Below are 23270 nucleotides of genomic sequence, written 5' to 3' on the forward strand. Positions count from 1 at the left end.
TTCCATAAGCCTTTTCCCCTTCTGCTCAAAGTATCTATTGCTGTGTGCAAATGCCCTAAACATTGTGACTCAATAGCGAGAGTCATTTATTTTGCTCACAGATCCGCAGTTTGGGCAGGTCAACTTGTCTCTGCTCCATGCAGTCCAGCCAGGGAGGTGCAGAGGCTGGCTGACTTCACATGGGGGGCCAGAGTCCTCAAATGGCTAGCAGTTGACACAGCTGTTGCCTGGAACCTCAGCTAAGGCTGTTTCCCAGAACTCCTATATGTGGCCTGTCAGGGGGGCGCCTTGGCCTCCTCACAGCCGAGTGGTGACTGTGTGTGAGCATCTAAAGAGGACCAGGCATGGCCGGGCATGGTAACTCACACCTGTAATCCTAGCACTTTGGGAAGTCGAGGCAGGTGGATCACCTGAGGTCGGAGACCAGCCTGGCCAACATGGTGAAACGCCATCTCTACTAAAAAATACAAAAATTATCCAGGCATGGTGGCAGGTGCCTGTAGTCCCAGCTACTTGGGAGGCTGAGGCAGGAGAACTGCCTGGACCCAGGAGGTGGAGCTTGCAGTAAGCCAAGATTGTGCCACTGCACTCCAGCCTGGGAGACAGCAAGACTCCATCTTAGTAAATGAATAAATAGTACCAGGCAGAGGCCGTAGCAGCTTGCGTGACCTCATCTTGGAGATCACGCATGTCATGTATCATACTAATAGATGTCCATTCTGCCATAGTCACAGGCCCACCAGATTCAAGCGGGGAGTGTATGTCCACTTTTTCAGGGAGGAGTGTTAACATGACATTGTGTTGGGAGATCTTGCCGTTCCCATCTTGGAAAATACCTCTGTTGCATCTTCCCTCTTCCTTTTCTAAGTGAAGTGTGCTGCCCCTGCCTAGCCACCCAGGCCAGACGCAGGTGTTCCATCCTCTCTGTCCCTCACCTGGCCAATCAGAGGAGTCTATAGACCTCCCCGCTTGACCTTTCTTTCATTCATGCGAACTCTTTTTGCTCTGTGACCATCACGCTAGTACGGAGCTCTGTCTCTCCTCTCCTGAGCAGCTGTAGTCACCCAGCCTGTCTCCACCCCGTCGCTCTCCTTTCCTTTCGGTTCCTCCTCCACGTGGTACCAGGGGGAAGGTGAAGAATGAAAATAGGGTTATGTTGTTCTTTTGATGACAGTCCCACTGTGCCATTTCATAACCCCAGAACACGAAGCCCAAGGACAGGCCCTGCTGACTTTTCCCATCCCATCTCTTGACTGATGTGCCTCTGCTTGTCCCCACCCCCATCCTCCTTTTGCCCAGGCTGGCCATGCCCCACAGCAGCCCCACTTCCAGCTCTGTTCCCTCAGGATCACCAAGTTGCTTTCCACTGAGAAGGCTTTCCTGTCACCTTCCATCCTGTCACCCGAAACCAGCCATCCTCTGTTTAGGTCTCCCGTGCTCCCTGCAGATACCTAATGCCTGCCTCCACACCGGACCACCACATCCCAGTTACAGAATCACCTCCTTCCTGGAGACTGTGGGCATTAGGAGCGAGAGTCATCCCTGGCCCCTGGCACAGGCCCTGCGTGCGCTGGGCCCTCAGTGGGGGTCAGGGGAGAATCTCCCATGGCAGCACAGTCCCTCTGTGGGGTGGAAGTGCCCCCCAGAGCCCACTGTGCTGTGGCTCCTGGGGTTAGGGCCTACAGTCGATCTCCATGGTGGTGTCGCTCTGGGGTGCCTGCACGTTCTCTCTTGTATCCCCTCAAGCAGAAGACAGCCCAGCCCACCCTACAGCTCTGAGGAAATCCCCGCCTCTGCCCTCTGGGTGGGTTCAAGTTGGTGTACTGAGATCTCTGGAGTCATTCACCTGCCCAGGTCACCCCAAGACTAAAGCTATCACTGTCCTTATGCCAGAAATGTGCAATAGTTTGATAAGAAATTTTCATTCAAAGGGAAAGAAGTAGCATCCTCCCTCCCTAGCTACTGCTTGTGAATATTATTATAAAGGATGAGGCAATGTTAAAGCCTTTTAACATACATCTGGGATTTACTATGTAAGAAAGAGCTCCTAAATAAACTGTGGCTAACAAGTTTATCTCATACATAAGTAGGAGGGTTTTACCAACTACCATTATTCTTGGTCTCCTCTTTCCCTAGTCAGTTATAAAATATCAAATTGAACAACTATGCCTTCATGCATATGGTATGGATTAGAACCATAAGTTGGTTTGTACTCACTGTATTTACTTATGTAATTTCCTACCTATTGTTCCTCTGGTTGTTCTTGTCTTGGAGGGGGGAAGGAGGCCTCTGGTGTATCACCTCTCCTTTGCTGACACAGGGGGCTCTGGGACCTAAAACATCATCAAGACATTATTCCTTTCCTTCCAAAAAGTTCAAACCCCAAAAGCTTAGTTAGACCACTTGGAACATTTTTCTTTTTTTTCTGAGATAGAGTTTCGCTCTTCTTGCCCAGGCTGGAGTGCAATGGAGCGATCCCAGCTCACTGCAACCTCCGCCTCCCAGGTTCAAGCCATTCTCCTCCCTCAGCCTCCTGAGTAGCTGGGATTACAGGCATGCACCACCACACCCAGCTAATTTTGTATTTTTAGTAGAGACGGGGTTTTACCATGTTGGCCAGGCTGGTCTCAAACTCCCAACCTCAGGTGATCCGCCCGCCTCGGCCTCCCAAAGTGCTGAGATTACAGGTGTGAGCCACCGTGCGCAGCCCTCAAAACATTTTTATATCTACATTTTAGCATCCATCTCTTCTTTGTCTTTGAAAGGGAAATGATCTGGGTTTAAGAATTACATGTTTTCCCTTCAAAAATTGGCAAGGGGATGAAAGGTGAATATGATATTTTAAACATTTATTTGAATGATATTAACTAAATTTTCTTTCAATATCCATGTTTTTCACTTGTGCTGACCTATGTCCTCTATAGGGAAGATTCTCTTTTTTTTTTCTTACTAATGTCATTACTATTATTCGATATTGACCAAATTTCAGAATTGAAAGATGATTGTAGATTTTTCACTACAAGACATCTAATGGTGATGCATGTAAACCCAGATATGGTGGGAGAAATACCATCTAACAAGTTTGCTTGGTTCTTTCAACAGTTCAAGAGTTTTTGTTTAGTATCTCTGCTTTAAACATGTTTAATAAATAGCTGTATCTCTTTTATAGCCACAGCTGTTGCAAATCCAACACTGTCCTGCTTAGATGTTAAACGGATTTTATTTCAAAAAATTACCGACAGAGGGGATGAGTTGCAAAAAGCCTTTCAGCTGCTGGATACTGGTCAGAACCTGACTGTGTCAAAAAGTGAACTGAGAAGAATCATCGCAGACTTCCTGATGCCGCTCACGCGAGAACAGTTTCAGGACGTGTTGGCTCAGGTGCTGTATGTTGTGCCTACTTAGAATCACTCAATTCCAGACAAGCTGAGGTAGATCAGGGGAGCAGGTAACCTATCCTGCCTTTCCCCCCACTGTTACCACTGAGCAGTTGAAGTTTTGTTTATTTTTCATAATTCACTTATTAAGGCTGATGTAGATGATCACGATCAACAGATACTCAGTCGTGTTTTGCATGTCGCGCTGCTCCAGCCAGTTTCTTTTCATTTCATTTTTTTTTTTTTTGAGACAGTTTCACTCTTGTTGCCCAGGCTGGAGTGCAATGGCGCTGACTCACCGTAACCCACCCCTCCCAGGTTCAAGCAATTCTCCTGCCTCAGCCTCCCGAGTAGCTGGGATTACAGGTGTGGCCACCATGCCTGGCTCATTATGTATTTTTAGTAGAGATGGGGTTTCACCATGTTGCCAGGCTGGTCTCGAACTCCTGACCTCAGGTGATCTGCCCGCCTTGGCCTCCCAAAGTGCTGGGATTACAGGCGTGAGCCGCTGCACCCGGCCTTCTTTTCATTTCTTTTAAGGGTCCATATACATGTTTTGGGTCAACTTCTATTTTGGAACTTAGTATTTTGGCAATTTTTCCCTTCATCAAATGGTTACGGAGCATTGGCTATATGCTAGAGCCAATGCTAGACACTGCGGTGCAGATAAATCAGACTCAGGCCCTGCCCTTGAGGAGCTCCCAGCCCAGTGAGACACTTACGGAGTGTTGGCAAGTGCTGGGAGAGGGGCCACGACGGGGTGGCTGGGAGTTACAGGAGGGAGAGCTCTCTGAAAATGAGGAGAGGAAGTCCAGGAGGCTTTTGCCCGCATCCGCCTGCCAGGCTTACTCAGGGACCTGGGTAGTTCTGTGATTTCTATCGGAAGTGAAGGGATATGGGTCATGTTGTGGCCAGAGGGGCCAATTCGGAAAAGTACTTAGTAAAACAGTTCGAACTTTATCCTAGAGGCTGTAGGGAGCCGGTGAAGGGTTTGCAGCATGGGTCATGTGGTTACATGGGGAGGGAAGCGGAGGATGAAGTCCCTTGAGTTACGTGGGGAGGGAAGCGGAGGATGAAGGTCCTCGGCCACCTGGTGGTGTGCCACACCAGGGGGATGAAAGGAGCAAAAATTTGTGGACTGTATCCTTGGGGCCCTTAAAAATAATACAAAATGCAGTAGGACTCAAACCCTTTCAAAATAAGTCTGTAATGATCAAAAGTAGAAAATTTGGGCTAGAATATCATTAGTATTCCATTTAACCCAATAACTAAATTTGTACACACAGACGCATGCATGCACACACACAGACGCGTGTGTGTGTGTGTGTGTGTGTGTGTGTGTGTATATATTTACTCATTCATTAGTTTATTTTTTGATTTTTTGATTTTTTGACAGAGTCTCACTCTGTCATCCAGGCTAGAGTGCAGTGGCACTATCTTGGCTTACTGCAACCTCCGCCTCCCGAGTTCAAGTGATTCTCATGCCTCAGCCTCCCAAGTAGTGGGATTACAGGCATGTGCCACCATGCCAAGCTAATTTTTTAATTTTTAGTAGAGACGGGGTTTTTCCATGTTGGCCAGGCTGGTCTCAAACTCCTGACCTCAAGTGATCAGCCTGCCTTGGCCTCCCAAAGTGCCAGGATTACAGGTGTGAGCCACCACGCCTGGCCTCATTCATTAGTCCTTAATCAGAGTCTGACTTCATGCTACCTCCTAGTAATTTAAAAACTTACTTCTTTTAGAATTTGCTATATACTACAACCAACCCACTGTGTATACTTCCAACACAGGGGAATAATGTGTTATCAAAACAAATAGCTCAATGAAGTTTAGGCATTCCCAAATTCCAGTCTTAACTTCAAGGATTGACTCTCTCTCTCTCTCTTTTTTTCTGAGTTAAAATTTTAAAAAAAGTATAGTTCTATTTGTTGTTTCTTTTTATGCATACAACGTTCTGTTTCAAAGTTTTCTCTTCCCTTTAATTCTGTCCTTTTTTTGAATTTGTGAAGTTTTGAGCCATAATTTTTTCATATATTTTTTTCTGTCCCATTCTTTCCTCTCTTAAACATTTTGATATTGTCCCACTGGCCTCTGAGGCTCAGTTCATTAAAAAAAGTTTTATTCTATCATTCAGATTGGATAATGTCTATTGATCTGTCTTTAAGTTCACTGACTCTTATCATCTTCATTCTGCTATTAACCCCATCCCTTGAATTTTTACTTGTAGACATTGTATATTACAGTTGTAGAATTTCCATTTAATTCCTCTTTATGATCTCTTTACCTGCTTAGATATTCTGTTTTTCTGCAGTTAAAAGCATATGTCTTTCAACTCATTGAACATAGTTAAAATAGCTGCTTTAAAGTTCTTGTCTAGTAATTTTCACATGTTGGTCATCTCAAGATTGACCTGCATTGATTGTCTTTTCCATTGAGAAGGGTCTTATTTCCCTGGCTGTTCATATTTGAGTACGTTTGGATAATATTTCAGAACAGAGCTATCCAAGGGAAACATACTGTGAGTAGGTCAGGTGTGGTGGTTCATGCCTGTAATCACAATGCTTTGGAGGCCGAGGTGGGATTATCATTTGAGCCAAGGAGTTCAAGACCAGCCTGGGTAATATAGGGAGACCCCATCTCTACAGAAAATTTAAAAATTAGCTGACCTTGGCTGGACACGGTGGCTCATGCCTGTAATCCCAGCACTTTGGGAATCCGAAGCGGGCGATCACCTGAGGTCTGGAGTTTGAGACCAGCCTGACCAACATGGAGAAACCCCGTCTCTACTAAAAATACAAAAAAATTAGCCGGGCATGGTGGCACATGCCTGTAATCCCAGCTACTCGGAAGGCTGAGGTGGGAGAATTGCTTGAACCTGAGAGGCGGAGGTTGTGGTGAGCCGAGATCATGCCACTGCACTCCAGCCTGGGCAACAAGAGCAAAACTCCATCTAAAAAAAAAAAAAAAGATTAGCTGACCTTGAGCCCAAGGTGTTGGAGGTTGCAGTGAGCCAAGATCATGCTAATGTACTCTGGCACCCTCACAGGCACTGACACCCCACTGTGATGACGCCATCCTCACCCCATATTCTCCTTGGGGCTTTGATGGCTCCCCCAACACTGCGGACTTCATTTTCCTCTATCCCATCTAATGACGTTAGGACTGAATTGCTAGAAAAGATAGAAAAGGAGGAGAAAGACAGAACTTTTCTCTTCCCTTAAACAAAAAATTCACCTTTATTTACTTCTATAATAATGGATAAAAAGTGCATTTGATTTTTTCCACATCACCCTTTATTGTTGTCTACATTTTTAATAGCAGCTTTATTAAGGTATAATTTACATATCATAAAATTCACCCTTTAAACATGTATAAATTAGTGTTTTTCATAGATTCACAGAGTTTCGCAGTCATCACCACTATCTGGCTGAAAACCATTTTCATCATTCCAAAAAGAAACTGTCCTCCTTAGCAGTTACTCCCCATTTCCCTTCCGCTTTTATCTTAAAATAGTAATGTACTTTCTGTCACCACAGATTTGTCACTGTAGATTCTGGATATTTCATATCAATAGAATCATACAATATACGATCTTTTGTGTCTAGCACATGTTTTTAAGGCTCACCTGTGTTACAGCATGAATTAGTACCTCATTCCTTTTTATGGCTGAGTAATAATCCATTGTATGAATAGGCCACATTTTGTTTACCCTTTGATCGGCTGATGGACCTTTGAGTTGTTTCCACGTTTTGACTTTTGTGACTAGCGCTGCTGTGAACATTCATGTGAAAAGTTTTCGTGTGGACATATATTTTCAGTTCTCTTGGGTACATACCTAGGGGGAGAACTGCCATGTCTTATGGTAATGTTCTTTTGCTTTTAAAGAACATTCATCCTTGTAAACATTGTATCAGTTTCCTCATAAACTTGATTTAACCGATGCTTTATGCCAAATGGAGACTTAAAATATTATTTCCTGCTATGTGTCCTTATAGTCATGATCTAATGTTAATTTAAAATTTTGACAGTCTTCCCAAGCTAATCAGTTATGCAGGAAGAGCAAAAGTACAGAAAATATGAAATGTGTATCTGTTTTTAAAAGCTACATCTGTTTTTGAAAGAAGCCACTGAGAATTGTAGAACTTCAAAGACTTTTTTAAAAAACAGGTCTTGATAGTTGATCCTAAATGACAAGCAAGATTTCCAGAACCTTAAGCTCCTGTGACCTGTGTGTCAATCAAGGAGGCTGGAGTGTGGCGCATTGCAGGAGGCCAAGGTCATTGGGAATGAAGGGCAGGGCTTCCCTTCTCCATCCACGGACTTCCCAGCATCTGTGGCTTTTCTAGATGGTCCTACGATGAATCCATTTGGTGATACATGCTCTTTCTTTTTTAGTAGTTAATGTAAGCCTAAGTGGACACTTATAAAATGAATAAAAGATTTCATGGTAATTTCCCCTTAAAGTTAGGAAAGAATTTTCCAGTTATAGTCTGAATTTACTTAGCTTCAATTTTATTTGAAGACCTGTGTCAGGAATGTTTGAGTGTCAGGGTGTTTTAATGACTGACCAGGGCAAGAAGTATGAGGAGGTTTGGCTTGTAATCTGCTCCGTACCTTTGTTTCCATTAAGAGTGATGCAAACTCGGTGTTTTTTAAAAATGTGGCCTCAGTCCCTGAATATTAATGGAGACCATTTTTAAAGAAGTTGAATTGGTAAATTCATTCCAGAGAAGGAAAACAAAGTTCTGTTTTCATCCCAGTGGTTGTGCCGGGTTGGAGAAAATGTGTTCTTGCAAGATACTTATCACAATGATGGATACTGATTTAAAAACTAGCCTCCCCCAGCCCCACTCTAAGAATTTGCTTTCAGCAATTCGTCCATGGATGGTTTTGATTCTTAAACATTTTTGCCAGAATTGTAAACACTGAAAGGCAAGTACTGAGCAGAGCCTCTCCTTTTGGACTAGATTCTTTACTTGTCTAAGGGGCTTAGCTTTGGAGACTGATCATGGCAAGAATTTCTTTACCACATTAGAATTTGTGTTAGACTATAAGCAGCAATATGAAATGCGATGAGAGCTTGAATAATTTGATGGACTCTCTTTTTCTTTCTGGGCAGGGTGGTTAGTGCAGTGGGATGGACTTGCGCTCTGGATTCACAGAGATCGCTGGCACTCATGGCAGTGCCGGGCAGGGAGGCCAGAGTGCTGCTTTGTGAGCTGTAGAAAGTGACACCACCTCTGAGGGTGGTTTTAGTGCCACTCATGCAAAACACTGAGAATAGTGCCTGCATCCACTCACTTAGTGTGAGCTCTGCAGATGTAAGTTTCTTCTCTTCCTCGTTTCCTCTTATCACTACCAAAACCAAGAGGGCACCCAACCTTGAACTACATGTTTAATCTGCTCTTGCCCTTCTTCTGCAAGGCTAAGGAAACTGAAATGCTTGCTCAAAGTTATATCTACTTAAAAAAATGCACTATCAGAAAAGTCACAGGCATTCTTTCCAGGAAAAGGCTTTACAAAGGCCCACCCTGTGAGCCCCTCTCCCCCGGTCTCATTTCCTAGTTAAACACGTTTTAAATAGTAAAGAGCAATCCATCCTTTGGGGAAGACTGCGATAACCACACTAAGCTTTGAGGCCAGAATTTTAAGGGCTTAGTAAATAACAAATTTGATTGTGTAGAGTTGGGAGCCATTCAGCTGTATGGGAAATGGTACTTTGTGTATTTGTATGAAGCTTGATGAAATAGATTTATATTGATTGTATGTTTATTTAATGTTTATCTAAATTTTAGATGCGTAATGCTTGTTTGGAAATATTTTATTAAGTAAAATTTAACTTTTTGCTTAGAAATAACCTCAAACTGAATTGCTTGAACCCGGGAGGCAGAGGTTGTAGTGAGCCGAGATCGTGCCACTGCACTCCAGCCTGGGCAACAGAGTGAGACTCCATCTCAAAAAAAAGAAATAATCTCAAATCTCTAGAAAAGTTGCAAGAATAGGCCAGACACATTGGCTCATGCCTGTAATCCCAGCACTTTGGGAGGCCAAGGTGGGTGGATCACTTGAGGTCATGAGTTGGAAACCAGCCTGGTCAACTTGATGAAACCCCGTCTCTACTAAAAATACAAAAATCAGCTGGGTGTGGTGGTGGACACCTGTAGTCCCAGGTTTTGGGAGGCTGAGGCAGGAGAATTGCTTGAACCCAGGAGGCAGAGGTTGCAGTGAGCTGAGATCCTGCCAATTTACTCCAGCCTGGGTGACAGAATGAGACCCTGTCTCCAAAAAAAAAAAAAAAAAGAAAAAAGAAAAGTTGCAAGAATAAGAAAACTACAAATAACACTCATATGGTACAAATAATGCCTATATACTCTCATTGAGATTGACCTGTTGTGAACATTTTACCTCATTTGTTTCTCCTGTGCTCTCTCATTATCTGTGTGTGTGTGTATGCAAACAACATACACAAACAATGTACACACACACATATATATATTTAAAAACACTTGAGGGGGGCCAGGTGCAGTGGCTCATGCCTGTAATCCCAACACTTTGGGAGGCCGAGGCGGGCATATCATTTGAGGTCAGGAGTTCAAGACCAGCCTGGCCAGCCTGGGGAAACCCCATCTCTACTAAAAATACAAAAATTAGCTGGGTGTGGTGCACGCCTGTAGTCCCAGCTACTCCAGAAGCTGAGGCAGGAGAATGGCATGAACCGGGGAGGCAAAGGTTTCAGTGAGCCAAGATTCCATCACTGCCCTCCAGCCTGCATGACAGAGCGAGACTCCATCTCAAAAAAATAAAAACAAAAACAAACAAACAAAAAAACACTTGAGGGGAAGTTGCTTATATCATAGTTCCTTACCTCAAAAAACATCAGCGTACATTTCCTAAGAGCTATTCTTTTACATAATCACAGTGTAGCTATCAACGTCAGCAAATTAAACATTGAGGTAATACTTTTATTTAAATCTGCAGTCTGTATTGACCCACGTGACCCAATGATATCCTTTGTGGAATTTTTAATTTTAAAATGGATTTTTTTCTACCTTAAAACTATATATACAAAGTCGTGTACGAAGTTCACGTGACACTCAGTATACAATTGTGCTATGGCCTCAGCTTCTAATATGTATTATATGTATAACACATATTAGAGTATATAGAGAGTATATTTATGCTAATTTTATTTTTTAGATGATTTTAAATAATTTTGTAGGTAACTCATTGACTTTCAGTTGAGCACAGACTGGCATTCTAGGGTGCTATTTACACTTTATTTGCTGAGAATGCATGTTCACCCTGACACCTGGGTTAAGCAGTTTGTATTTAAATGTTTGATGGAATGCTCTTCCCCTTAATAGTGTTCTCTATTACATCCTGAAAGCTGTCATTTAGAAATCTGCTTCACCGTCTATTGCTTGGATCTTAATTCTCTAACATGTTGTCATTCTTCTCCTTTGACTGTAGATCCCCCTTAGCACCTCTGGTACTGTACCGTACCTTGCCTTTCTGTCCAGGTTTGGTGGAATTGACCTATATATAAATGGCATAAAGAGGTAAGTGTTTGGTTTGCTCATGTGAAAATGTGAAATTTGAAATGATGAGTAAGAGCTATGACGTGAAGCCATTGGAACTAATCATATCAACAGCTATATATGGAAGATGGGTTTGTAGAGCTTGTCCATATGGAATTTAATGGAATTAATCCAGTCAAGTTTTATTTAGGGAAGATTTTAGCATCTATATAGGATGTATTTCAGAACAAGAGGAATGATACTGTAATAAAATGTAAACATAGCAAATTAAAACCATACAAAAATAGTTTACTTGCAATATATTTAAAATTGGAATTAATGGAATTTAATTTTGAAGTAAAATATTAAATTGCCAAATTTAAAATTTGTAGGTTTTTATACATTTTTAGTGTTGTTCATTGGAAAGTGATGGTGTTTTCGTGGCTAGAAATTAAAAAAAAAGATCTTTGTATGAGCTACTTGAGTATTTCATAGTTTTTGCATAAAGCATGGGACTGGTTTTTTTTTTTTTTTTTTTGCAACATGAGCAGGTTGGAGTTTGACCTTTAATGTCTCAATCAGCCGTAAAATTATTTATTCTAGTATATGATTTAGGAAATACTGTTTTAGTAATAAAAATATTTACTTATATCTGACTTTAAATGAATAAACCTCATTTCCTCAGGAGTTGTGTAACCACTTATATTTAAGAATTAAATGTGTAGTTCAGCCACTATGAGAAGCAGTTGGAGATTTCTCAAAGAACTTGGAACTAGCATTGGACCCAGCAATCCCATTACTAGGTATATAGCCCAAAGAAAGCAAATCATTCTACCAAAAGACACATGCACTCATACATTCATCACAGCACTAGTCACAGTAGCAAAGACATGGAATTAACCAACCAAGGTGACTACCAATGGTGGATTAAATTTTAAAATGTGGTACATGTACACCATGGAATATTTTGCAGCCATGAAAAAGAATGAAATCATGTCCTTTGCAGCTGGAGGCCATTATCCTAAGCAAATTAATGCAGGAACAGAAAACCAATACCATATGTTCTCACTTACAAGTGGGGAGCTACACATTGTACATGTGGACATAAAGATGGGAACAGCAGACACAGCAGATGACTAGAGGGTGAAGGGATGGGGGCAAGGGCTGAAAAACTATTAGGTACTATGCCCACTACCTGGGTGACAGGATTATTTGTACCCCAAACCTCAGCATCAGGCAATATACCCATGTATATAACCTGCACATGTATTCCTTAATCTAAAATAAAACTTGAGGCTGGATGTGGTGGCTCACACCTGTAATCCCAGCACTTTGGGAAGCTGAGGTGAGAGGGTCACTTGAGCCCAGGAGTTTGAGACCAGCCTGGATGATATAGTGAGATCTCATCTCTACAAAAAATTTAAAAATTAGCTGAGCAAGGTGGCATGCCGCAGGTACTCGGGAAGCTAAGGTGGGAGGATCACCTGAGCCCGGGAGGTGGAGGCTACAGTGAGCTGAGATTGTGCACTCCAGCCTGGGTGACAAAGTGAGACTGTGTTTCAAAAAAAAAAAACCGAATAAAAAATAAAAGTTGAAATTATAAATACACTATCTAGTTCACTGAAAAAACCCCACAAAAGCCAATTCACATCAATTGATAAGAGAAAACTATATTTAATATGAACAAAAGATGGACAAAATCATAGAATGAAGAACTGACCTTCCTAAAGGGATAAAAAAATTAAATTTGATCCTGAAATATTAGAAAATTCTGGTATCATGGCTTTTATGATGGATGCATCACTGATACAGTTTAGGTGTAAGAATTTGTGTCGTGAGGAGGGGGAGATAGGGAATTTCTATACATGGGTGTAAAGTTTTGATTTTGCAAGATGAAAATGTTCTAGAGATCTTTTGCGCAACAATGTGAATATACTTAACACTACTGAACTACACACTTAAAAATAGTTATGTTTTTTGTGCGTGTTTATCACAATTAAAAAAAATAAAGATGGCTGGGCGCGGTGGCTCATGCCTGTAATCCCAGCACTTTGGGAGGCTGAAGTGGGCGGATCACCTGAGGTCAGGAGTTCAAGACTAGCCTAGCCAACATTGCAAAACCCCATCTCTACTAAAAGTACAAAAATTAGCCGGGTGTGGTGGTGTGTGCCTGTAATCCCAGCGACTTGGGAGGCTGAGGCAGGAGTATCACTTGAACTCAGGAGGCAGAGGTTGTAGTGAGCCCAGATTGCACCACTGCACTCCAGCCTGGGTGACAGAGTGAGACTTGGTCTCAAAAAAAAGGAATGAGTGCAGCAGCTCCAGCAAGAGTGACACAGTATCATCCCCTCTATGTTTTGGAACTTCTCTGTGCTCTCTTTAGTTGGTGCTAAGTGGGGACTAAGATGATTTCCAGGCTCTTTCAAAAGAATGACAGTTTGTCTTATAGGCTGCATATTCTTGTTCTTGACATAAAACCATTCCCATTTTATGAATAATGTTCTTGGGTGGACAGTAAACTAGTATATTCTTTGTTAGGAAAGCTAAAACTGGAAAAACTGAAAGCAGGAGAGCCTTTCTTCCTTATTGTGAAACTTGTGTAATAAATTTGAGATGAAAGGGATCATGAGTTACTCTCTTAAACATAAAAGGCTAAACATTTAAACTAAATTTGAAAGATTTCTGATTTACTCATGAAGCAGAATTATCTTCATTGTTGGAGACAATACATTATAGGGAACAGAGACTTATTTTTCTAGCAATACGGTAGGCTATGTACCATGAACAACACTTCTACTGAAAATAATTAAAATGCTGGATAAAAGGCAAAATATATACATACATTTTAATGCATTGCTGAGCTGGCAAGAAAGTAAGGAATCTTCAGAGGCCAAACATAGAGTAAAACTTGGGATCTAGAGAAGGGAGCACTCTGTAAAGTCAGCTTCTACTCTGAGGGTATTGGCCAAATCCTGGTGAATTTGTGTATTCAGTTTTGCCATTTGGAGTACGGAGACAAGAGAAAAAGGCTAGAAGGCCTTCCCAAGGTGGAAGGACCTAACAAAGGACCATTGCCTACAAAGTAAGGACCCTACACCCTCAGCGATTACAAATACAAACCTTCATCACAAAAGGGCACAATGAGGAAAACTACCTATTTCAACACTGGTGCTGAGTGAATAAGGGGAAAATTGTAATTACAAGTTGATTTGCATGAGGGTCTGTGCTTGAGTTCATACTATGTGGTCAGAAAAGTTTCAGGCAAGGAACTTATTTGAGTAGTCCTGGGCGGGGTGTGCCCTTCTGTGAAAGAATGCATCTTCAGCCTATCCCTTGAAGAAATTCCACAGATAAAGTGCCAAGTAACATCAGATCACACACAAAAAATCTTAAAAAACATATGAAGAGACAAAGAATGAGAACTGCAAACTAATAGATGTAATACCCAATAGAATCAGGTCTCCAAACACTCAAAACATTGGAACTATCAAAGAATGAGAACTGCAAACCAATAGATATAATACCCAATAGAATCAGATCTCCGAACACTGAAAACATTGAAACTATCAAAGAATGAGAACTGCAAACCAGTAGATATCATACCTAATAGAATCAGATCCCCAAACACTCGAAACATTGGAACTATCAAAGATGAGGACTGCAAACCAATAGATATCATACCCAACAGAATCAGGTCTCCAAACACTTGAAATACTGGAACTATCATATATGTAATCTAAAACTAGTGTTTTAATATGTTTAAAGAAATGAAAGAATAGATTCAAAATATGAATGCCAAACAGGCAATAAAATGAATATTTGAAGAAGTATAAAATAGAACTGAAAAATCTGATTGTAGATCTAAAATACAGTGGATGGGTAAAAATAGTGGATTAAACACAGCTGAAAAGAACATTTGTGGAATGAGAGAGAGCTCTGAAGAAATTACCTAGAATGCAGTACAGAAAGACAAAAAATACAAAATTAGGAGGACAGGCATAATAGACATGGAAGACAGGAAGAGAAGGCCTACCATACTTCTAATTGGATTTCCAAAAAGATACCTGTCTTAGTCTGTTCTGTGCTGCTATAACAGAATACCTGAGACTGGGTACTATAGTTTGTAAGAAAAGAAATTTATTTCTCATAGTTCTTGAAGCTGGGCAGTCCAAGATCAAGGCAGCAGTGTGTGGTGAGGGCCTCTTTACTGCATCCTCACATAGTGGAAGGAGGAAGGGCAAGAGAATATTGGCGCCCTCCGACAAGCCCTTTTATAAGGGCATCTGAGGCTGGGCGCAGTGGCTCACGCCTGTAATCCCAGTCTCCTGTGACCTGTGTGCCAACCAAGAAGGCTGATCTTTTGTGTCTAGCACATGTTTTTAAGGCTCACCCATGTTACAGCATGAATTAGTACCTCATTCCTTTTTATGAATGAGCTCAAAATGCTTGGGAGGCCAAGGTGGGTGGATCACTTGAGGTTAGGAGCTGAAGACCAGCCTGGCCAACATGGTGAAACCCCATCTCTGCTAAAAATACAAAAATTAGCTGGGTGTGGTGGTGCATGCCTGTGGTCCTAGCTACTTGCTTGGGAGGCTGAGGCAGGAGAATCGCTTGAACCCAGGAGCCAAAGGTTGCAGTGAGCTGAGATCGTGCCACTGCAGTCCAGCCTGGGCGACAGAGTGAGACTCCCATCTCAGAAAAAAAAAAAAAAAAAAAAAAAAGGCACCTAATTCCATTCAAGAGGGCAGAACCTTCAGGCCTAACCAACTCTTAATCCTCTCACAGTGGCAACACCTAAATTTTGGAGGAACACCTTCAACCCATAGCAATATAAGAGAAAGAACGGGGCAGAGATCATATTTGAAAAGATAATGGCTGAGAATCTCAAGCCAGATAAATAAAAAGAAATGCCTATCTAGACATTATCACAGTGAAACTGCAGACATCAAAACCAAAAAGAAAATGTTATAGGCAGTGAGAAGAAAAACAGAATTGACTTCAGAGGAGTGACAATTAGACTGACACCAACTTCTCAACAGTGACAGTGAAGGCTATAAGATAATGAAATAATCTTTTCAGTGTTCTAACATAAAATATTTATCATCCCAGAACTCTATACTCTATACTATATTTCTTTTCTTTCTTTCTTTCTTTTTTTTTTTTTTTGAGACAGAGTCTTGCTGTCACACAGGCTGGAGTGCAGTGGTGCGATCTCGGCTCACTGCAACCTCTGCCTCCTGGATTCAAGCGGTTCTCCTGTCTCAACCTCCCAAGTAGCTGTGATTACAGGTGTGTTCCACCATGTCCGGCTAATTTTTGTATTTTTAGTAGAGATGCAGTTTTGCCATGTTGGCCAGGCTGGTCTCAAACTCCCGACCTCAGGTGATCTGCCTGCCTCAGCCTCCCAAAGTGCTGGGATTATAGGCATGAGCCACCATACCCAGCCTCTATACTGTATTTCTAAAAATAAGAGTAAGTTTTTTCTGTGGTAGCCCGTGGGACCCTCATCTAGTGATACCGGAGTACTTGGAAAAAGTAAAAACATCTGGCACCTCTGCCTACGGTGTTCAAACAAGAACTGTTTCAACCAGAGCTCGTATAATTTCTTCACATCAACTTTCATAAAAATAAGAGGTAGTGATTGCATTATCAGGTCATTACACTGGGGCTGGATCTTGGGACATAGATGGAGGCACAGCTCAAATTCCCTGAATTTGTGGTGGTGGGATTTCATATTCTGGTCACAGCAATTCCCTTCTGGAAATATGTTTGGGGATATCACTTTTTTTTTTTTTTGAGATGGAGTTTTGCTCTTGTTGCCCAGGCTAGAGTGCAAGGGTGCAGTCTCGGCTCACTGCAACCTCTGCCTCCTGGGTTCAAGTGATTCTCCTGTCTCAGCCTCCCAAGTAGCTGGGATTACAGGCGCCCACCACCACATCCAGCTAATTTTGGTATTTTCAGTAGAGATGGGGTTTCACCATATTGGCCAGGCTGGTCTCGAACTCCTGACCTCGGGTGATCCACCTGCCTCAGCCCCAGAAGTGCTGGGATTACAGGCATGAGCCACCGTGCCTGGCCGGGATATTACATTTTATACCGGCCAAAACTCAATGCCACTGATAACATACGGTGAACATAACACAGACAGAGTATGCCATTTCTTCTGTCCTGGCCTTACCAGAACTTGTCATGTATGAAAATCACCATATTGAGGAAGTTCCTGAATATCCGATAGTAGCTGGTTAAGTTGGAAGCAGCGTGAAGATTAAAAAGGTATGACCTGGAATGATATTTTTAAAGTGTCTGTCTCTGAGTGTATGAGAGGTGGTAAGGGCAAAATGTGGAACTATTGTATCGAGTATAGAGGACCTTGAATCATCTATAATAACAGTAGAAACGTCATCATCATCTCTTCAGAAGCACCCAATGAATGATTTTGCTTAAAATGATCAGGCTGAGCCTTTTGAGATTTGCTTCAGATGGACGTGGAGGACATTTCTACATCTGGACGGAGAGTGCCTTTGCGTATTAGATAATCCACGCGGCGCTTGGTACGATGCTGCTTCCATGAAGAGTAACTACAATCGTTTGTGTATAAAACAAGCATTATAAATCTTAGCAGAAGTGTTTCAAAGCTTTCTGAGCACCACACAAGAAGACGTACTGAGAGTTCTGAAGAAAAACCTCCTCAAGAACCTGAGAATTCTGTTGAAGCTGAATTTATTCACCAATACTGTGTATTGCAAGATTCCTTTGGCAGTCTGGGTATCAGAGATTCAGATGGATAAAGGAAACAGCATCAGCAGAGCATTGGTTCACAGAGTAGATGTGAAGCCGACTTTAGTCAGGTCTAGCTGACTCTAGCCTGTGGAAGAGAAGAAAGAAATAAGAAAGGCTTTTGGCCAGGTGTGCGCCACCACGCCTGGCTAATTTTTGTATTTTTAGTAGAGACAGGGTTTCACCATGCTGGTCAGGCTGGTGTCGAACTCCTGACCTCAGGTGATCCGCCAGCCTCAGCCTCCGGAAGTGCTGGGATTATAGGCATAAGCCACCGCGTCCAGCCAGAACCTATATTTTTAAAAACACCTGTTGTAAAACATTTTGAATTTGTGTGCCTCTAAAGGTCAGTTCGATTTGGACAGCTTATTTTGAATTTTTGACTATTATAGACATAAAAGTCAGTGAGAAAACATTAAAAAAAATAAAGACTGAGGGTTAAAGACATTTTTCAGACAAAAACTGAGACATTTAATCTCCTGCAGATCTTGAGTGAAAGATCTTGATTCTGCTAGAAGCAGAAGGAAAGCAATCCTAGATGAAAGGTCTGAGAATTTAAGAGTGAAAAGCAAAGAAAGTGGCAAAATATGGGTAAATAGAAATGATTTTTGGCTCTATAAGGTGGTTACAAAAATGTCTGTGTGTGTTAAATAAAAAGTTCAGAGTTAAAACATTAGACAATGATCAGCTGAGTGTGGATAAATTGAGTTAAAATTTTCTAAGATCTATTTGATAGCCAGCAGGAGGATAAATATATTGATTAATTTTATACGTTGAAATGTTATATATGCACATTGTGATTTTTAGGGTAACTGCTAAAGAATAGAAACAAAGTATTTAACTCCCAACATTTGGAAGAAAAAATGAAATGATTTTAAAATACTCAATCCAAAAGAAGGTAAGAAAGGGGACAAAAATCTACAACAGATACTACAAATAGATAACATAAATTTATAGACCTACCCCCATCTGTATATAACATAACTACATTAAATGCAAAGGATCAAATATTTCAGTTAAAAGACAGAGATTATCAGACTGGATAAAAATTCCAGTTATTGACTTTTTGAAAATAGAAAGGATTAAAAAGACTAAAAGAAAAAGGATAGAAATAATTATGCAATAGAAAAAATAAAAGAAAGTGTAACTACATTAATTTCTGGCAAAATAAATTTTAAGACTTACACATTCAATTATCATGTAGTCCACTTAAAAGACAAAGATTGTCTGTCTAGATAACAAATAGTAAAATCCACTAAGAGAAAAACCTAAACCCAAACATAAAGAAAGGTTAAAAGTGAAAAGATTTAAAAAGACATACCATTCAATATTAATCTAAAGAAAGCTGGTGTCACTAAGTTAGTACCTGACAATAAATGGTCATAGGCTGGCTTCTCCTGAAGCAGACACTGAGATGGAGTTTGGGGAGCAAGATGTAGACGAGGGAAAACACCTGTAAAGGGAAGCAGGCTGAAGCAGGATTGATTAAAGGGAGAGGCTGAACTGCAGTGTGGACCTGACAAAGCCTTGACCAACTTGGCTAGAACTAGGCAGGAGGATATGATTGGGAAGGGAGGGCTTCCTGGAGTTCCAAGGCACTGGTAGTGTTGCATTGCTTCAGTTGGATGGGGGCTGGGGTTGAGTAAACAAACATTTGTTTAATTTTTATTCTTTAATTCCTTTTTTGTTTGTTTGTTTGAGATGGAGTTTCGCTGTTGTCACCCAGGCTGGAGTGCAATGGTGTGATCTTGGCTCATTGCAACCTCTGCCTCCCGGGTTCAAGTGATGCTCCTGCCTCCGCCTCCTGAGTAGTTGGGATTACAGGCATGCCCCACCACGCCCGGCTAATTCTGCATTTTTAGTAGAGATGGGGTTGCTCCATGTTGGTCAGGCTGGTCTCCAACTCCCGACCTCAGGTAATCTGCCCGTCTCAGTCTCCCAAAATGCTGGGATTACAGACGTGAGCCACCACGCCTGGTTTATTCTTTAATTCCTAAATATTTTACAAATAGTATTTTGTATCTATTGAATATATTATTAAACAGCATTTAAAAGATTACATTTAACGTAGCATTATAGATTTGAATTCCTGATCAGGTCCTATCTTTCACTTGGGAACAGAACCCCTCTGAGACTCAGTTTCCTCCTATGTAAGGAATTTAATCTCTGCTAAGCACTCCGGTGTCTTCCCCTTACCCTTTGAAGTCTAGACTCCTTATCATGGCCCACAGACTCACAGGCCTGGCATCTGCCTCCATCTAAACATAGCCTGCACACCTTCTTATTGCCCATCCAGCTCTGGTCTCCTTGGCCTCCTTCCTACTGACTCTGGGATCTGCTGAGCTCCTGCCAGCCAAGGGCTTCATGCCAGCTGCCTGTTCCCTTTGCTTTGCCTGGAAGGCTTCATGGCCCTTCACCTTGTGGGCCTCTATCCAAAAGACACTTGGCCAGAGAGACCTGCTACCCACTCCATCCAAAGAGTCATCCCATCTTCCCCCATCTCCAATTTATCTCCCTGCCCATCTTTATTGTCTTCATGGCACCTGTTATTATTTCAACTCACATTACTTGTTTGCTTATTTCCCATCCGTCACTGTCACCAGTACAGACGGTGTCTTGCTTAGCACCACGGCCCCAGACCTGGCAGGTAGGAGGCATGGACAGACATTGTAAAGTGGGGTCACCAGCTCTGCCTCCTCGTGTTCTCTTCCTACCCTCACCCTACCAGTTTGTCCCAAGGAGGGGCTCTGCAGTGGTTTGTAGATACACAGATAATGCAAAATAAAAACCAGTGAATAGGGACAAGCAGATGGAACCCAGGTACAGACACATTGAACCTTCACTGAGCAGCTGAAAGTGAGCTATTGAGGGGACGTAGAGCCCCACAGTGGTCAGATCAAAGTGCTGCATCCACAGCAGAGAGGTTAGGAACTGGATGTGAACCCAGAGCACCTGGGTCTGACACTGGCTCCTCCACTTCCTCACATGTGACCTTCATTTTCCTCATCTATTAAGATCCCCGTCAGTCTCCTCGGTAAAGCGGGGATGATAATGGTCCCAAATCCATAGAGCTGTTGAGAGGCTTAAATGGGATGAGGCTTGTTAAGGCTTGGGACACAGTAAGTGCTCATTAAGTGTCAGCTGTAATTATTTAATTTGCACGTTACCTTAGGAGGAGTAAATGCTACCGTATTTCATTTTACGGATAAGAAAACAGGCTGGGGGAAACAAAGTAATTTGCCCAAGTTCACGATCCTGGCAGACAGCAGCTTGTAAGAAATACCTTGCATTTTAAAATAGATTATTTGGAAATCCTTGTAATTTTGATCTCTGCATATCCTATGTAAACACTTATTTGGTTAAAATGTTTTAATAAAGTTTTTTTTTTGTTTCTAAGGGAAGGTGGGAATGAAATGAATTGCTGCCGCACATTAAGAGAACTTGAAATCCAAGTGGGAGAAAAGGTAATAGAGATTTTAAAGACACAATTTCCCCCCACCCCACCCATCGTCAGCAGTAATTGTTAGCGGAGGTAGATGGTAGAAAATAAGCCACACCTCATCATCCGAGTTCTCATATCAACATTGTCCGACTAAATAGATCTTCTGATAACAAGCCAGGGTGAAAGCTTGCGTTCCGACTACTTTGGCTGTCTTGGATGGCATCTCTTTTGATGAGTGACACCAGCAGAAGTCCTGGAATATTAATTGCTTTTGTATTAACTTTAGATCATTATTAGTAGGGCTACCTTTTCTGTCTTTGTCTAAGACTGAGCAGGTTTTTCTTTAGAAAGGGAAAACGGCTGCTTTGCAGCAGTCAATGCCAATCAAGAGCTGCATAGTAAAAATAACCAGTCAAACTCAAAGTGATATATACTTAAGTATTGAGTAATTTAGCCATGAAAGCTACTGTGTGTTTAGAAAAAGAGCATATAGCATCATTCCTATTTGCTGATTGTGGTTAGATCTCACAGCACACAGCTAAGGAGGGGAGGAGATGATAATGTCATTCAGGGGCTGGAATCAGACTCCTTTTTAAAATGCATTTGGGCCTGTCAGTTGCATGAGCAGTTTGAGAATCATGGTTTAATTTATTTGATTCAATATGTTGGTTTGAAATGTGACAAATTTTCTTTCTTTTTTGCACTCTTCTGAGACTCATGTATTTCATACTCAAAAATAGCCAGAGATGCACAAAATGTTTGTCTCAATTTCCCTGTCTGATACCATTAACACCAAAAAATTCATCTCAATATGATAGTTTCTTAGCATTATGTGTTTCTAAAAACCTGTTTCACTATAGTTGATATTAGTAGGAACCCAGGTCTGCTGCTTTTGCTGTGACCCATTTGTTATTCTGCAAGAAATTTGTCGTGCAATTGATATTACGTAGGGGTATATGTCTTTTCTCTCTTTAAACTGTGTTCATCATGATATGCTTCGGAAAAAGTCCATTGTTTATGACAATTATTACAGCAGCAGAAACATTGTTAAGGATCCATAATGCAACATGACCTTGAGTGTGGAGATGCAGACAAAGGCCAGGGTTGTAAATGGCCCAAAATAAGGCTGTGGTGAGCAAATCTCAAATGGAACTCCATCGCTGTCCATCCTTTCAGTTAATTTTTATCCCATCCTCCTCCCCATGGAACACCCTGCTGAGAGTGGAAACCCAGGTAGTTTTCATGCAGTTGCTCATGAGAACAAACAGGTGAAGGGAAAAGGTAACGCTTAGTGCCAGAGTACTGGAGGGTTTTTTCTGCCGTGTGTTCCAGCCAGCACAGACTGTAACCCAAATTCTACCTACGACCCCAACCCTGAGCAGGCAGGGGAGGTTGGAGGAGACTGACCCCAGGACCCGGGCAGACCTGAGTTTCCATCCTGGGGCTCTGCCGTTTACCAGCCACGTGGTCTCAGGCAAGCCCTCATCGCTGAGTTTCTTCACCTGTCAGTGGGGATAACAGCCACCACCTTGATGTGCTGTTGTGTGGCTTAAAGAGATCCAGAATAAAGCACCTGCAACACTTAATAAATGCCAGCTGCTACTATTATGCTTATCCCTACAGCTTCCTTTGAAGTATGGGTGGGAACACAAATGAATCTCATTCCTTTCCAGCCCCTCCACCTCCAAATAAAGAGAACAAATCAGTACACCCCTCAACTGTGTGCTGGGTGCAGTAGCATGCTTCTAATGAAGACTCTGACCCTTCTAAAGGTCACACACTAATGTTGGAGACTGAGAGGAAGACTTAGGAATTATCTAAGTAAGCCTCTCTTCATACACATGTCATTGCTGGGTGATGGTTACAGTTTGGGAATGAAAGAATGCTAATTATTTTATTTTAAATATGAGTCCACGTGGCTTACTGGAGCCAAGAATGCATGCAGATGTCTCTGAATTTTTGGAGCCAGGCTCTGCCGATCCATGTGTGGACTGGCCTTCCTACAACAGCAAATAATTAGCAGTGGGAACCCCAAACCTTCCTACAACAGCAAATAATCAGCAGTGGGAAAACAAAACCTAATTGTTTTCTTCTGCAGTGAGCTTGGTCTGATGGCTGGTTTGTGAGCATCTCTCTTCTTCACGGGCCCTCAGACCC

General features: G+C 41.9%; 1 protein-coding gene across 4 annotated transcripts in view; it reads left to right on the forward strand.

Moving 5' to 3' along the window:
* Nucleotides 1-23270, forward strand: part of EFCAB6 (EF-hand calcium binding domain 6) — a 313426-nt gene that overhangs the window by 40413 nt on the left and 249743 nt on the right. For 2 of the 4 annotated variants that reach the window (XM_025399951.1, XM_025399952.1), the window contains exons 4-6: nt 3170-3381; nt 10848-10936; nt 21069-21135. In XM_025399951.1, coding sequence (XP_025255736.1) covers nt 3170-3381; nt 10848-10936; nt 21069-21135 — 368 coding nt within the window. The remainder of the gene's footprint in view (nt 1-3169; nt 3382-10847; nt 10937-21068; nt 21136-23270) is intronic. The other 2 variants (XM_025399955.1, XM_025399953.1) reach the window with 2 other exon arrangements.

Source organism: Theropithecus gelada, chromosome 10 (assembly GCF_003255815.1).
Source record: "Theropithecus gelada isolate Dixy chromosome 10, Tgel_1.0, whole genome shotgun sequence".
Classification (NCBI taxonomy): Eukaryota; Metazoa; Chordata; class Mammalia; order Primates; family Cercopithecidae; genus Theropithecus; species Theropithecus gelada.